Source organism: Haliotis cracherodii, unplaced genomic scaffold (assembly GCF_022045235.1).
Source record: "Haliotis cracherodii isolate W230 unplaced genomic scaffold, xgHalCrac1.p SCAF_1, whole genome shotgun sequence".
Classification (NCBI taxonomy): Eukaryota; Metazoa; Mollusca; class Gastropoda; order Lepetellida; family Haliotidae; genus Haliotis; species Haliotis cracherodii.
The window spans coordinates 34,537,830-34,555,528 of record NW_027266264.1 but is presented as its reverse complement, the minus strand read 5'-3'; the positions used below and the strand labels follow the sequence as shown (position 1 = coordinate 34,555,528).

Here is a 17,699-nt window from a genome sequence, read left to right as displayed (position 1 = left end):
TCATAGGATCCCTTTCTCTTCTTTTTCTTTGGTGGGGTTGAGAGTTTCCAATTCTTTTTCTTTGGTCGGGTTGGGAGTTTCGAATTTTTTCGTCTTAATGGCTATTAAGAGTGCAGCGAGCAAACAGACGCAGGTTATACTACGTGATACTACGTAGAATCCGTGGATTTTCAAACGCAAGTCGACGATATCGTATAATGCGCATGCTCCTCTTTCACCACATGGCGAATCCCAAATGAGGCAGGTAGAGTCTATGACGCGTCCGTATATGATTGGTCCAAGAAGCCAACCTGAAGTAATATGTAAATAAAACATCGTTACACACGACCAATAACTGGGACATGCTGTTTTCGAAACACACGTACATGTAATCAAGGAAGTAAAAAGGGGAATGACTGTCCTTCTAGTTTCAGTTATCGGTACATGTAATTTTGTAATCAACAAACTTTGATTTGATTTTAAGATTTGATGACATGACATTTGTTATAAAACTGAATTGGGTCGACATACAATCAAGGTATAATCGATCATGCTCTTTCTATGAAATTCCGAAGAACGTCATACGATTCTTACTCAAAGAATCAAGGATTGTTTGATCAAGGCATCTAAGGCCAGCATAAAGAGAGGAGGACTTTGCCAAATTTGACGCCTCAGTGACAAGAATGATATCTGATGCAATTCCCTATTTTGACTTATATGGTCAATAGTCATTTTCAGGTGAACAGTAGACTTGCTTTTGCAAGTGTTTGGATACACTCATCTATTCGAGAACACCTGGTATCATCACTATTTGATAGTGATTCATAAACACATGCTCATGATACAGTCGGAATCGTACAATCGACTCTGCTTTTAGGTGATGCAGGTCTCAGACGTTTACCTCACGAAACCTAAGAGCACGGATATGGTGCCGACAAATCCAGAAACATAATGCGGACGAACCAGGATTCGAACCCACGATCTTATGCTTCTGGTGTGCCCCAGAGCGTGCACAGCGAATTGTGTCGCCTTAGACGACTAGGCCACTCCTCGCCCCCTAACCCCACTTCAACCACCACCACCTCCACTACATACACACAGCCCCCCCCCCCCCCCCCCCCCCCCCCAACACACACACACACAAACACCCGACATGCATTGACCAAAAAATATGCCTATCCTCCATTTCAGTTAAACTAAAAAAATTCCCAAGCCCCAAGCCCCCCAACCCCTATACTCATGGGACAGATAATTGAACGGACGTAATTACCTGCTCACAATTTCGAACACTTAATAATCTATATCATTACTTAAATCTGCATACCCCTGCCTCCTTATTTTAAGATAATCCTTGAGGCGAATTTATCTTTCGGATTGGACAAAATAGTATATGCAGTTCCCCAAACCCTATTGAATTCCTTACCAAACAATGACGTCATACACGAGGAAAACGCAACAGCCATCGGTTTCTCCTTTTCTGTGACACTCCTGAAAATGTAGAATCCATGAAAATGAATATATACTCTTCAAAAAAAGGAATGCAAAACGGATATTTTGGGCCATTTTTTTGGTTATGGTGTCAGTGACAAAATTCCATGGATCAAAATGATCACAACAAGGACATGCAAACACTTAGTCGGGAAACATGTACGATTCGGAAAAACGCACCTAGTGCATTAACAAAAGGGCCATGGAGCTGCACGTACTGCACGTACTGCACGTGCAGCTGGACTATAAATGGTATCAAAGTGCAGGGTTTTTGATTGCCTGGCATCTGCGTCAATCGAACAGTGGCAGTTCAACAACATGTCAAGATTCACAGAAGTGCAAAGAAACAACGTCATAAGCCGCTTGCAGACAGGGGAACCCCGACCAGCTGAAGCCAGGGTTTTCAATGTAGTGCCCAGCACAATCACAAGTCTATGGGATCGGTTTCAACACGTGATCGGCTAAGGTCGGGACGACCAAGAGTAACCGCATCCCAAATACCCGGACTGCGCAGAATCTCAGACCGTTTAAGAGCAGCAGGTCTACGAGCAAGACGTCCTGCTCGACGCATCATATTGAGTCGACAACATCGTCAACAACGACTGAATTGGTTACGTCAACACAGGGTATGGCCTCAACTGCGATGGAGAGATGTCTGGTTGAGCGACGAATCAAGATTTCTCCTCCGTCTAGGGGATGGAGGAGCACGGGTCTACAGACGTCGGGGAGAACCTTACACCTTACAGGAAGTGGAAAGGTCTTGAGGGGGTGCTATATGATGTGGGCGGCTATCTCTCATCATGGCAAGACAAGTTTGGTTCATATCCAGGGCAACCTTACGGCTCAACGATACACCAACAAAATTCTCCTACCACACGTCCTCCCAATTGCAGCCAATGGCAATGGTATATTCCAGTAGGACAACGCTAGACCGCCTACAGCACTGATCACAAGAACCTGTCTACACAACAACAACGTTGATGTTTTCCCCTGGCCCTCCAGATCCCCGGATTTGAACCCGATAGAGCACCTGTGGGATGTATTGGATAGACGGCTACGCCGACGTCAACCAATACCCTAGAGCAGCAGTTGGCTTTTGAGTTGCAGGCCGAGTGGGCTACCATTCCCCAGGATGTGATTCACATACTCGTCTCTTCCATGGGCAGGAGACATCAGGCCGCTATCGATTCCAATGGGGGACATACGCGTTATTGATGGTATGGTTCCACGTATAAATGTAGTTTCCTACCTCACACAAATTTGGCTTGGCTTTTCTATTTTTGAAGAAGTTAAGTGAAAACATTGACCATAAGAAAAGAAAGTAAATGAAAAGGTAAAACCTTTGGAAAAAAATAAAGAGAATGTAGAACCAGTGAAAGAGAATTGTTTGATGAGCATTCCTTAGAAGTTGACGGATGACAAGAAGACACAATCTATGGATAACCACTTCTTTATTCTACTGTAAAAGCCACTTTTGGGTATAGATCCTTATATAGTTGTTAAGCAAGACTGAATAATGAGCATGGTATAAAATTATCCACAGTTAGTGAAGGATTAAGGATAACAACGAAGTGCATACATGAGAGAGATTAGGTTGATGGGCACCTTCACCTGGGGGGACGAGTACTACGAAAAACTCCTACAACATATAAATCAATAACATTCCCGAGTACAGTTCACCATTGAAACAGAAAAGAACTACCCTTCCTAGATGTCGTTGTCTTCAGATCCCCAGACAACATAATCCAAACCAGTATCTACAGAAAGACTACCAACACCGATCAATACATCCACTTCAACTCCAACCGTCCCATTAGAACAAAAACTGGGATCATCTCTAAACTCCCGAAACGAGCCATTAACATTTCCTCTGCTGACCCCAGCTTGAGATCAAGCACTTCCGGGAGCGGTTGGGTAGCCTAGTGACTAAAGCGTTCACTCGTCACGCCGAAGACCCGGGTTCAATTCCCGACATGGGTACAATGTATGATGCCCATTTCTGGTGTTCCCCGCCATGATATTGCTGGAATATTGCTAAAAGCAGCGTAAAACCATACTCACTCACTCATTGATCACTTGATTGTCTGGTTTGTTTACAGGCTGACGTCGCATGGCAAGGATACTGCTGTGCGGCGTCAGGCAATAACGACTTCCTTTTTCATACAAATTGTGTGAATGGCGTGTGCAACCGGTAGGGCAGGACATGCTTACCTTTCTGGTGAACACCTGGTGTCATCACTGATTTTCAGTGGTCCATTCATATAATTTTCACAGCTGTTTTGACCTTTACGCAAAATTTTAATCTGTTTCGGCGGATAATCTAGACTGGTTATTCTCTTGCAGTGTCAATATATATTCACTAACAGAAAACTAGCAAAAGCAGTGCAGATTCGCCGCCACAAGCCATCAATCAACAGAGATCACGACTGTTCATTCCATCAGCCGACTATGAACTCATTAAGCTATAGTTTTTCCAATCTTCGCACTTATGTATACTTATTTAGTCTACTTGCTTTCCTGTTTCATTGGCTTCATCGTGGATAATTTTGTACCAGGTTCATTATTAAGTCTTGCTTGACAACGGTTTAGGTTCATATACCGAAACGTCGCTATTACTGTATAATAAAACGTTGTTATCAATAGATTGTGTCTACTTTGTCAATAAAAGAAATCAAATGAAAAAATACACATGTGAAACACGTGAAACTGAAATGAAAAAAAGAACACTGGAAAGTGTAAACGATTGAAAATGCAGAACAAGAAACATGTTGAACTCAAACGATTTGACATTCCTCCCAACAACGTCAACTTTTGACAAATGCGCGTTTGCACAATTGCAAATCGTGGAGATAAATTTCCAAAAAACGATGAAACTACAAGGTAAATGGGATCTCACCTGATCTTTATGATGATCTTCGGCATAATGAGCATAGTGCTGAGGAAGGCCGAGACAGCAAGGGTTACAGCGTAGGGATACAGGAAGGGACAGTCGAAGTCACAGAGACCCGGGCTCGCCTTACCACCGTTCGGTATGCATGTGCAGTTCGTATAACTCTGTGGAAGAAACAGATGCAGTGTTTCCACATCACTCTCGTTCAACGTCTCAGCTGTCTCAATGCTGCTGGTTAGACAACTACTGTGCCAATATTGCCACAACTGATACCACCAGGACGACTCTTTTCATAACTGTGTCTTCTCCTTCCAACACCCGCACCAGCACTGTTACCGCTCTGATTCGGGTAATTGAAATTAAGGCATTTTCCAGTAAGAAGAATTAATTTATATTTTTTATTTTTTACATTTATATTTTTAAAGAAATCATGGTATACTCGGTGATAATACTGCAGTATTGTTAAAAGCGTGTCAAACCTCACCCACTCTTCAGTGAAACCACTGCTGCTTACTGCTACCCCCATCAGCAATACCCTAATGCTTACACGTCTTCAACAACAACAGCAACCAATTCTACTATACTGAACCAAATTAAAACACTTCACAATCCTAAAATTTTAACATTTTGACCAGTTATCATTGTGGGCCCTTATTGTGTATTTAAACAGTAATGGCCGCGTATTATCTTCAGATAACACCCGTTTTTAGTGCCGGTGAATCGATCAAAATCATGTGCACAGCACTATAGTGGCAAAAGTGGTTTTTCACGTGCAACTGGTCACGTGGCCATAATACCGCACGTGTTTTCAGCCATATTTGGCTAGCAGTCATTAACAAAAAAAGAAAAACACAAAAAAACCAAAAGTCTTTACGGCCATTTGTCATGCCACGCCTTTCAAATGTACAACGTGAACGTGCCATCAGCATGTTGCAGACGGGAACGTCCGTAGCTGAAGTCGCAAGGACGATGGGTTGTGGTCGACGGACTGTTTATGATTTACAGACGCGGTTACAGCAATCGGGTACCACCGCTCATCGCCCTCGGCCAGGTCGGCCACGTGTGACGTCACATGCAGAGGATCGTCAGATTGTCTTACGTCACCTCCGTAACCGATTTTTGACGGCTACATCAACCAGAAATGAACTGTTTAGGGGTAGACTGTGTGCGCAAACTGTTCGAAACCATCTGAGAACTGCTCACCTTCAAGCACGACGGCCATACTGCGGGCCGATTCTGACTCAATTACACAGACGTCAACGTCAATTGAGGGCACAGCGACACTTACGATGGAGACTGGAATCAAGTCGTCTTCAGTGATGAATCCCGATTTAATCTTCGATTTGCTGATGGTAGGGCGAGGGTGTTGAGGCGCCGTCATGAACGTTACGCCCAGTGTTGTGTACAGGAAGTTGACAGATTTCGAGGCGGAAGTGTGATGGTGTGGGGTGCTTTCTGTGGCAATGCCCGTTCCAGGCTTCTTGTCATCCGTGGCAACCTCAACGCTGCTGCTTACCTCGACCAGGTACTGGCATCAGAACTTCTGCCTTTTATGGCAGCGCATGGACCCGGTTTGATCTTCCAACACGACAATGCCAGACCCCACACAGCAATTTTGACAAGGAATTTCCTTCACAATGCGGGAGTCAACGTCATGGACTGGCCATCCAGGTCTCCCGACCTCAATCCCATCGAACACGTCTGGGATGCTCTTGGCAGAGATCTGCGCACTCTCCAGAACCAACCACAGAATTTGCAGAAATTCACAAGTATCACAAGGTCCATGCGGAGGCGTTGTGTGGCAGTTGTCAACGCACATGGTGGCCATACACGCTACTGAACCTGTGTGCCATCAGATTCTCGTGCTTGGGACTTATAATTTAAACTGTCGATGTTATTACCGAATACCGTAGGTGCTTGGAACAAATTATGGTTATCGCCGTTAATTAAAATCCTTCTTTGGACATTAATGATTAAAAATTACCTTCTCTGATACATTTGTCCGTTGTATATCATATATAGGATTACTTTTAAAAATGTGCATTTCTTAATTTGACTAAGTATATTTTAGATTCCTGTTGGATGCATATGGCAATTGTAGGACACCCACATGTATGTGGTATTGCTCATTGTATTGAACATAGCCAGAGTTTTCTATTACCGGTCCATTCTTGGCAAGGCATCCCGCGTGGCAGGGTGAGTAATAGTTGTTGTTGTCGGAGCCACAGATGGGGAAGTAGTCGTTGTCGTTGCAGTGGCAGGTGGAACTGCCGCAGTCGCCTTGGTCAGCCGTCGATGATACCATCGTCCTATTTGGAAAGTGCCACGATAATGTGAAATGTTGTCATTTATGAAGGGACTAACCATTTAAAATTCTGGGAGGGTGGGGTGGGGTGGGGTTGGGGCTGGGGTGGGGTGTGGGATTTTTGTGTCAGACAAAGAATTTGTATTGGCCCACACCACAACATTTTCCTTTTCAAGGACAGTCCTGTGAAAGGTTTTCTTCTCTTTTTTGTGTGTGTGTGTGTGTGTGTGTGTGTGTGTGTGTGTGTGTGTGTGTGTGTGTGTGTGTGTGTGTGTGTGTGTGTGTGTGTGTAGGGGGGAATAAGTGGAGTGAAACAATTACGTATGCTTTGATTTACAATTTAACGTTTTAACTTGGTTACTTACTACGAACTGAGAGATTGCAATGTTAATCAATTACTACTTTATCCAGGTATGAACGAAGACAATTTATCATGCAATAATGTTACAGTGAAAACTATATGTCTCACATATGTACGTGTGAATAAAAAATACTGTGTGTACATATTGATGTAGACCTACACGTATATATCATTCAATTTCACATACCATGTAACCAGATACTATTTTTTTTGGTATTCTTATCTAAAACCTTATCATGATGTTATTTCAAAAATACATAACAGCTTTACTGTTTTAATTGGTCTCAAGACATTTAGCTAGGAACTACTTTTAACTTTCATATTTGAGGGAAAATGCACATCATGACGTTAAATAATAAATTCACATACCCGGGTTGATTCAGTATCTTTGGTTGTGGACAGCCAAAAACATATCCAAGGGCCATAACTAGGATTGCAACAAATGTGAAAACGTTGACAAACTTCAGCCCTGTTATGGGGCTCATTTTAAACTTTTTGGTTAACCAACCACCGACAAACGTTCCCAGTGACGCCATCGGCATACTCAGACCAGCTGGAATGAATAAATCATAAATACACTGAACAGTGGAACGTGCCTAAACCAGACTCCACATCTACTTTAATACGAATACATGTATATATTTTTAATATGTAATTAGTAAATGACAATCTCATTAAAATCAGATCTTAGTTTTCGCTACCGATAAACAAAGATCTGAGGACATCCCATGACGGGTTACGTCAGAACGACCTTTCGCGAATTTTGACCGACCAATGAAATGACTGACAAGAAATCGACATTGGCCAATCAGATGGCAGCTTTCTCGATCTTTAAGACACTAGTTTCAAACTGGCGACTACGCTTCGAAACATATTTTGACGTATTCTCGATTAAAAAGTTTAAAACTGATAAGAGGAACATGCTGGAATGGCTTATAGATTGGCCTAGATTGTATGGATATAATCATAAAACCCGTAACTGTCGTTCTGAATAGCCCGTGTTAAATATATTGTGGTTGCATGATTAGAAAACACATTTCGACTGTCACTTTCATGATCTGGTAAGCGACGCTCTGATTGATTGGATGAAAGGTCGTTCTGACGTGACCCGTAATGGGATGTCCTCAGATCTTTGTTTAGCGATAGCGAGAACTAAGATCTGATTTTAATGAGATTGAGCAAATGATGAACTTGCATCAAAGACAGTTAATCCTCTTTGATTAAGAATATTGGCGAAAAGTTCATCTCCTAGAGAGTGGAGGATCAGGTCATTCGAAACTATGTTAAAAGCTAGTTATTGTTGTTACCCTGCCTGGTGCTCAGCATTTAGGGGCTAAAACAAGGATTGGCCGGCTCGGAGTCAGTATACTCTGTCTGAGTTGGGTATTCATGTTAAACTGTGGCATGGTATCTTAGTGGACAAACACCTTAAAACTGTCTTTAGTCTGGAATAGTACAAGCAGCCACACGCACACACGTTCATACACACACCATGCACGTCGCGATATAAGTGCAATAATCTTGAACGCGACGTCAAACCCCTTTTCATCTGACCTCAAGCCAATTCAATTACCTCCTGCATCTCGTCACAGACGAAACTAAGTTTTTAAAACTATGAGTGAGTGAGTGAGTTGGGTTTAACGCCGCTTTTAACATTATTCCAGTTATATCGCGGCGTGTCAGCTTAATGTGGGAGGAAAGCCCGAAGTGATGCAGGTCACAGACGTTTACCACTTGGGTGGAACCCACGAGCACGGGTATGGTGCTGACAAACCTAGAAACATAATCGGGGCGAACCGGGATTCGAACCCACAATCATAGGCCCAAGGGATGCATCTCTGCACAGCGAATCGCGGCGCCTTAGACGACTGTGCTACCCGTGCCCCCTTTAAAACTAAGAAATAAAAGTGGTCTATCTGAATACGTTACCCATGAGAAGGTTGGCTTTCCAAGCTGGTAGACCGAACTGGTTCTCCATGTACTTGGGCATAAAGGCGTGCGCTCCCCCAACAGAGAACAGGTGACACACACTGGCCAGAACCAGAGTGGCGTAGAGAGGATTGGTCAAGATACCCACCAACACCTTTATGTAATCTGAGAATAGAAAACCAGACACTGTTCGAGAAAGTTTCAGAATGAAGGTCGGATGTTGTGGCCAAATGCCATGTTATTGATACGCTTCAAAATGTAGTTTCATTCTAGCATTTCTTGCAATAACCTGGTCTCATCACTGTTATTGGTCAACAATTCACATACTTTTCAAAGCTATTTTGCATTTAAGCCCATTGAAATCTGTTTTGTTCGATTATCAAGGTTATTCTCTGGCGTTAATCATTTTTTTTAAACAATTGAATATCTGCCCATTATAGAACATGACCCTCAGAAGAAGGCGTTTTTTCATTACTAAACCCTTGGACCTTTTGGGAGACCTTCTGTCGAGTTTCTCTGGTTAAAGCTATAATGTAGTCCAACATGTTTGCAAGTGCCCTTTGTCAGAGCTTAAACTATGCCTGGTTAGTGAGTTCGTTCACGTTGCATTCAACAATATTGAAGTTGTATAATGACGTGCAATTGTTCTACAGTCAGTGCGCTATCATGTCACTTCATGTTCTGGTGTTTCACTTGAATGTCTGTTTTTTTTTCAGGCTGCTGTCACAGTATAGGAAGCACAAGTGTGTAAGTGGTGGGTGCTACCGGTGGTAGGATCTGCTTACCCCTTTCACGAACATCTGGTTTCATCACTGATTTTCAGTCATCCCTTCATATTATTTTCACTGCTATTTTTATTTTTACGCACAGTGGAATCTGTTTCGGCGGATATTCTGGACTGGTTATTCTCTGGCGCTGTTTTATATTTATTTATCCATGTCGATGTGTCTGCTTGTGGACTATAGACTCAGTAGCATTTACTGATCATGGTGAGTCAACCACAAAATATATGTTTGGCTTAAACAATAATACAGCCCCCACTGTTTTCTAACTGCTTAAAAAACTTAAGTCAGTCTCAATAGATAGTCTCGACCACAACATGGCCATCCTCATCAATAGAGAATATTTCGTGTGCAAAGCCATAATCTTTGACAGAGATACAATATGCCAGTAACCCTTATTTACTAAATTATTAATAATCATTTCAAACTTCCATTTCAAGAAGCCATAACAGTTGTTGACTGTGATAGGAAATGACCACTAAACATAATATACCCTTACATAGAAACTGACGAACAAAGGAAACGTTACCAATTAACATTGTTTGTTCCTAAATACAATACAGGAAGATACTTGTATGGTCAAAAGGCATGAATTAACAACATCATTCCAAGTTATGTCACCAGAATCAAGTTGGCCTGAATGTACCCAATTGCAGTTTGAGATGCAGTTGTGAGGAAGAAGGGTTTGTTTTTGTCGGGATATGCAAACGTGGGCGCTGTTGTAAGGTCATGACTTTCGATTGCCTGTTGGCATTTTGCTGGACCATTCGCAAGACAGAAGTTTTTCAGATGGTTTTAAAGAGGTGAGGCGATGTCATAAAGGCTTGCTACAAATCTGTGATAATGTGAGACCAAATCTAAGAAATGACACACGTCAAGGACACTTTAGAGGGTGGGATTTGTGTGAAGGAATCTATTTTTGAAGTATATCGACATGCCATCGATCAAGTATATGCCATAAGTTGGTGACATGTTTTGTTGCAACTTCACATTTGCTTGGTTTTAGAGTGAGTCCTGCTTATTTGATCTTTTCGAATACTGCCTTGATGTGACTCAAACGTCCCAAAAGTGTTTTAGAAAATATAATGTCATCTACTACATTAGTATGTAACACCATTTCATTTCTTAATTGCCTCTGAAATCGTTTGCAGAAATGCCATAGGAGCATTTTTGAGACCAAAAAGGGAGGCAATTCTACCCAAGAACACCATGGGGTGTAATTTAGGCCGACTTGTGTTTTGCATCTGGATGGAGTGGTATTTGACAAGAGCCACTAGCAAAATGGTTTGGGTGTGAATGAACAGTACATCGTTCCTTTTATATCCCTATCTTTGGTTGGCTGGTATGCTACAACTGCAGCAAAAGTTTCACTTCAAATTCAAGTTCCACTGATCTGGGTAATGTTGCATGTATATTACTCAGCAAACTGTTGTGGTTGTGTTAGGGAGATTGATTCTCAACCCTTTTGTAACACGATTCGTGGTTTGAACCCAATGTGTCCAACTCTCGGTTTGGTGTTGTTGCTTTTTTTCGTCAGTTTACATCAAAACTTATGCAACTTACGTCAGTCATCCACATCATCTTAGTAATTGAAGGGTGGTCAGGTAGCCTTAGTTGTTAAAGCGTTCACACGACACGCCGAATACCTGGGTTCGATTCCCAACATGGATGAAGCCCATTTCTGGTGTCGCCTGCCATGGTGTTGCTGGAATATTGCTAAAAGCAGCGTAAAACCATACTCACTCACTCTCTCACTCACACCTAGTAATTGAAAAGTACATTCCTCCAGTAGATGTGAGTACAAACATGTCAAGTTGACTGGGTTTTGCTACACATGGTGTTGTAAAAAATGGTCTTTTATTCATTATTTGATAAAATGCTTTGTTATACTGCTATTTTCATTGTTCTGTTTCAAAATCACCTGCATATGTACAGTTATTATGTTTTAGTGAACAGTGATTTTTTTTAAATTTTCTGTCCATAGGTTGAATTTTAAATGTGCCGTAAAAATTATCTCAGCTCTCTTTTCAGAAGAAAGAAATCTCAGCCCCTAAAAAGAAAAAAAACCTAACATGATCCGAAAAAACCCGTCACCATCACCTAAATATCAAATGACCCGTGCCTCACCTTTCACCTCCAAAATAAGTTTGGCTGTGAGGTTATTCAGTTCCTTTTTCTTCTTCTTTAGATCGTCCAGGACATCACTGGGCGGGGCATTCTTCAATCTGCGCGGGAAGAAGAAGAGAGGCACGCTCATGATAACGGCTGCAGACCCGAACACGAGGTAGCCCAGCCACCAAGCGCCGATCCATCGAGGGTGACGGGGGTACAGGTCTGTGTCTGAAATAGCCATTGTGTCATGACAGGCAGACTGGACATACGTTATTCGCGAATGTGTATAACATTTAACAACAAACCAAAACCAGAACCATACCATCTTGGTTTGATGACACACTATCAAGTCAACCAGTTAGACTACCGGGTCCTTTTTGTTGCCTTTTGAGATAAGCATATGTTTCATGGGACGTATTGTAAACCGGAATCCCCAGGTTTGACAAAGGTGAACATGACATGACAAGATGTTACCTTGTGCATATCTTCCAACGTGAACATTGCTGTGGTGGTATGATAGTAATAGATTGTAGCCATGTACATACCCTCCAACTTGAACATTGCTGTGGTATTTCATAGAAGTAGATTGTGACCACGTACATACCTTCCAACGTGACATATATTCTGGTGAAGTAGCTGCCGAGGCTGAAGGCAATGGCTGGTCCGAAGATGGTCACACTAATTATGATTCCTGCAGGAAGAAAGAGGAAGATTGAATACAAGAGAGTCGATGATAAATTTAAGTGATAAGTGGTATGTTTTTGTGTTTTCCCCCGTAAAGAAACCCAGCAAATTATGTTTCTATAGAGAAAAAGAGGAAGAATAGAGTACAATTTGTCTATTTTACAAATACAGTAAATTATCTATCATGTCAGCTAATAAGTTCATATTATTCGAAACCTGACCCATTAGCTCAGGGACACTCACTGAGTCAGTGATATTGTCTTCGGAAGGAAGCATATAAATAAAAAAAAACTACGAAAATTTGACGTACCCCAAGTTCAGCTGAAGATAAAGATGATTATAAGGTAATTCTGTATGATTAATAAATTACCCATATAATATCCTGTTTTTGCTTTTTCCACATTTCCATCTACATATGTGATCAAGAATGGGTTTCTTGGGGCCTTTGCTACGCCTTGTAGCGCCATCCCGATGACGATGATCCCAAGCGCTGCTGCTGCATGATCACGTGGTCTCCTTGATAACACTTCCGGTTTGTCGGGAGTGTCTGATTTTTCACAAAAATTCATCAGTGAATCATTAGCAAATGAACACAGGTCATATGCTCGTGACTGAGACGTCATATTACTTACTACGTATTCCTCATGAGGTGACTGCACCGTTCCAAACAGGAAGTGAGGTAAGCAGCATATCAGACCGGAAATGCCAAAAAGCATGACACTCGCTGACATAAACCGGGGAATATGAGATCGGTGGGCAAAGTGGGCAATGAAAACGACAATAAGCATATAGCCAATGTCGTTACTGGCCATTATTATTCCAGTTTCTGAACTAGTAAAGCCAAACTGTCGCTCCAGTGTGGTGATTTGGGAATTGACGTACGTCAACAACGTTGCCGTTAAGAGGCTTGTTATGCCGTAGAAGCCTGTGAAGGCGGTAATATTGGCAAACACCTGAAAGGCGCGTGGCTTGCACGATCCTATCCCGCACTGGGTCTCTGGGTCGTCTTCCACCGACAAACCAAGATGCCCGGTATTGGTCTTCTCATTGTCTGGGCTGTCCAAAAGGGACATCTCATTGTCCTTTTTCTCCGTCATTTTTCCGTATCAGTCAGAAATCTGTGAAAAAAAGGTATTTATAAAAGAATTATTAATGTTTTACGTATCAGTCAGCAATATTCCAGCTATATCACGACGTCCTGATCCTGGTTCAATGAAACCAATGTTTGATAACATGAGCGACAATCTGATGATGCAAAACATGGCCTTCTCTTCCATAACGACGATAAAGATGGTTCTTTTTTGTTACCCTGCCTGGAACTCGGCATTAATCGGATAAAACATGGAGTCCGTACGCAGTGATTTATCTATGGTAAACTGCAGTATGGCATCTCTGTGGGCAAGCCTATAAAAAAGCGTCGTAAGTCCGAACCAATATACAAGCAGCCATACACACACATGCAAGCGCGTCGATAGATAAGTGCAATAATATTGAACGCGTCGTTAAAGCCCTCTTTATTTCATCCAATCTTACTTGGAATACTTAAAATGTTAAGATGTTCTAAAACGCCAACGTGCGCCGTGACAATATGTTACAGTCGCGGCGAAAACCAATACTCGCTCATCGCAATTACTCTTTTAAGCGAAAGGAACGATGTGGGACGAATTTTCGAGTGAGATTATAACAGCTACCGGAATAAGCCCCTTTAGTCTAATAAGGGTTCCGGTTGAATAAACAACGTATAAATCAAACAATGTCCGGACTAAACAGATTTTCGGAGTAACAAGGTCCCGACAAACAAGGTTCCAGGGGCTCCAAGGTCCAATATCTACTTATGTTTTGAATCCACATATCCACATAGAGAGAGAGGGGAGATCTTTACGTTTAAGGTTGCTATATCTCAGAGTTACCCCCAACCGGGTTTTAACTTTACGTGGGAGAAATGGCCGAAGTTACGCAATCTTTCAACCACATTGTCGCAAGGGAAGAATATTGACGTGATGATAAACCGTGGGATAAAAGTGAATCTGGGATTGAGAGAGAAAGAGAGTTTTATATTTGGTCGAACTGATACTTGCTACGCACTTGACGCATAATATACATATATGTATATTATGCGTCAAGTGCGTAGCATAATATATATATATATATATATATATATATATATATATATATATATATATATATATATATATATATATATATATATATTATGCGTCAAGTGCGTAGCAAGTATCAGTATATATAATGTTCACTTGTACCATACCGAACCCCATACCCACGACTGGTCTTGAAAACAATCACTTGTAATCCCTTAACCAAAGAAAATGTCTGTCCTCAATTTCAGTAAGTTTAGTAAGCTTGAATTCGATAAACACCATAAATCCCCCTCGCTCCTTAACCCTTCAATATAAAACTCCCTGGCGCATGGAGCGTTGTCAAAATCCATATTATCGGTTAACCCTTTGAACAAAGTATGTTGTTTTTCAGATTATATATTTATGAAAATTTGCGTTTCTTCCTATGCTGCAGTTATATAAAATGTAAATACAGTTTACTACACATAACTAAAGTCGATAACGCATTTAGTGCATATTTGGGGGACACGGGTACCAAGTCATCTAAAGCTGTGCAGAGTAGAGTAGTATAGGTAATGGGGGTTCTGGACCACTTCCACTGGAGCGGGATTCATATACCTATACTGCTACTACAGGTAGCATTTTTTATGTGTAAATGACTATGCGATTCAACGATAGTCATGAGATTCAGCTAAATTGACTCCAGCTCACCAATACCTGGGGCCAATCATTGCTTTAGATGAGTCTAAATGGTAATAAAAATATTCTTCATTATTTTTATCGATAAAGCGATATTCAACATTTTTATTAAGTTCTTCCTTCATTTTACTAGGAGACCAGACTATATAACTACACTCTTTTTGTAAATTGATAAGAAACAATTGATTACCGTATTTGGTTGGTTTGACATCACTGATATAATAAAAACCTTGTGGTAATTCTCTCCATTTAATAGTTTTTTCCATTATTATATATTTATGTAAGCATTTGTCTAAATGTAATCACACGATAGTAAGCAATTTATTTTTAATCTCCAACCAGTTCTTTGGTTTTGGCACGGAATAATTGACGCGCTTGTTGCCTCCCCTGTTCTATGAACTTTTTTTTCTCGTCTTCGCTAATACCATTGGTCTTACGAGATTTTGATCGAATCTCCTGCTTCATTTCATTGTATTTGGTGAGTTCTGACAACACTAAACGAAACTCATCCTCGGATATCTTACAATCGACCATTGCTGTCGAAATATGATCCTCAATGCTGTTCAACTTTGCTTCGGCGAGTATTCAAATACTATCGTGTTTTAATGCTTTCTTTTGCAACCTACGAGAAATGAATTTTATCGCTATTCCTGTCAGTCCCGAGACTCCGGCGGCTATTTCCATGCCGAGCACGATAGGCGCGGCGATTATAGTTGATAGTAAACCGACACCGGCTACACCGAGTCCCATGCCAGCCACTACAAGAGCGGTGTCAACTCCGTCCAGAGCATTCACGGCTCTGTGATACTTTTTATACAATCCAAGTCTCAACTCCCTATCCTTTTCTATTCGATGTTTTATGTCGCTTATTTGATGTAATCGAAATCCATCAACAGTTTCCATCTTTTCATCGAGCGCTGGATATAAACTCATAGTGTATATTACGAATATATAATAGTCTTTAATTGGTCTTGCTTAAATGTTTTGAGAGTATACATCAACCTTATCAAATGTATATTATACGGTAAGAATATCTTAGAAAGAGAAATTCTGTCACTTTTAATAATTTGAACCCCCTCGAGGGTTGTAACGGGTGATGCTCCGACATGAATAATACTGCAACGTTGACGCTCATGTTTCTTGAGCCATTTAATCGATAGACCTGGTAATATTTCGAAGGCATCTACCGGTGCATCTCCGAACAAGACTTCAATAATAAGCGTAGAAATATTAGGTATTGCACTCAAGTTCTGTTTAATATCATCGAATTCTGTAACCAAATTTAAACTAACATTTTGGATTGCTGGACGACTATATAACATATGACCTGGTTTTTCTGGCAGGGGAGTGACTAACACACTTTTTCGTTTTGACGGGATATAGGCTGCGAGTACGATGCCACTATTTATTATCTTAGTTAAATTATGTCCCTTACCCATCATCGCATAAGGTGGGGTAATGGCGATATTCAGCAGCCACTTGATGTTTGCTTCGACCATAGTCCATTTATTCTCACTGTTGTAAATGATATTGTACGGAGTGGTTTTAAGGAGTCTACTAACGTCGACATCGCTTAAATCTTCTAGATTACCCGTGAATGTAACTTCTTTCCGCTTGTATACATTATCGTGTAAGTGTAAAGCGTATAACTTACCATTGGTACCGGGTTTACCGAATCCTTCCGTGTCTCCGAGATCGGAAAGCGCAATTGTATTACATTGTCTTATCGTTCCAGGGCCTGATGCATCAACCATTATTTATAATATGGAGTGTTACACTTAAGTATCCTATATGTACAGGTTGGTGTTTTACATCTAATACAGAAATTTTAAGGCCTGAAATAATACCCCGCTTTAATTTTTTATATTGTAATGTTGAAAAAGATTCCGTTCTACCGCTATTGTATTTTTCATCTTTCACTGGAACACTTCTGAGTAGAGTTGAAGGACTTTCTTGTTGAATATTATCCGTTGTACTGATTTGATCAAGATGGATGCACAGCTCTTTATAGGGAACTAAATCGGGTAAATAGAGTCCCTGATCTGATGTCTTGATTACTGTTATTTCTCCTCCCCATCCAAGTGTGTATGCTAAGTTACTGTAAAGCTTTACATCCTTTTTTCCAGCGTTTAAAATCAGTAACCCATTTGACTCATTTTGTGTTAGACTAATTCCATTAGGCTTAAAAAATTCATCATTGAGTGAGCATACGCTGTAATACCCATCAGGTATAATGTATTTTTGACCATTTATTTCTGTCTCATTATTATAACCTCTCGTAGCATTTATATTGGTCCACCGTGGGTAATACGTTACATCGCATAGAGCTACTTCGAGTTGTCCATCCGAGTTATCGATAGTACGAAGCAGTTGAATAGACTGACTATTTGTT

The 17,699-nt window shown here is 41.1% G+C and overlaps 1 protein-coding gene across 1 annotated transcript; it reads right to left on the bottom strand.

Moving 5' to 3' along the window:
- On the bottom strand, positions 1 to 13,627 carry LOC139463888 (solute carrier organic anion transporter family member 2A1-like). The gene is made up of 9 exons (XM_071245306.1): positions 12,901 to 13,627; positions 12,451 to 12,537; positions 11,862 to 12,074; positions 8,953 to 9,117; positions 7,393 to 7,576; positions 6,519 to 6,666; positions 4,364 to 4,521; positions 1,403 to 1,467; positions 1 to 290 (listed from the first exon to the last, which is right to left on the bottom strand). Exons 1-9 carry the CDS (start codon positions 13,625 to 13,627, stop codon positions 1 to 3), a joined length of 2,037 nt encoding a protein of 678 aa, XP_071101407.1.
- Positions 13,628 to 17,699: the final 4,072 nt, after the last annotated feature.

Bases quoted from the DNA above. Each gene is read 5' to 3' on its own strand.
- LOC139463888 (XM_071245306.1), bottom strand. From the start codon at position 13,627: ATGACGGAGAAAAAGGACAATGAGATGTCCCTTTTGGACAGCCCAGAC. The intron at 9,118-11,861 runs GTGAGGCACGGG...TTCTATTCTCAG, and splicing joins ACTTATTTTGGAGGTGAAAG to ATTACATAAAGGTGTTGGTG. The intron at 291-1,402 runs GTAAGGAATTCA...ATATTACTTCAG, and splicing joins GTGTATGACGTCATTGTTTG to GTTGGCTTCTTGGACCAATC.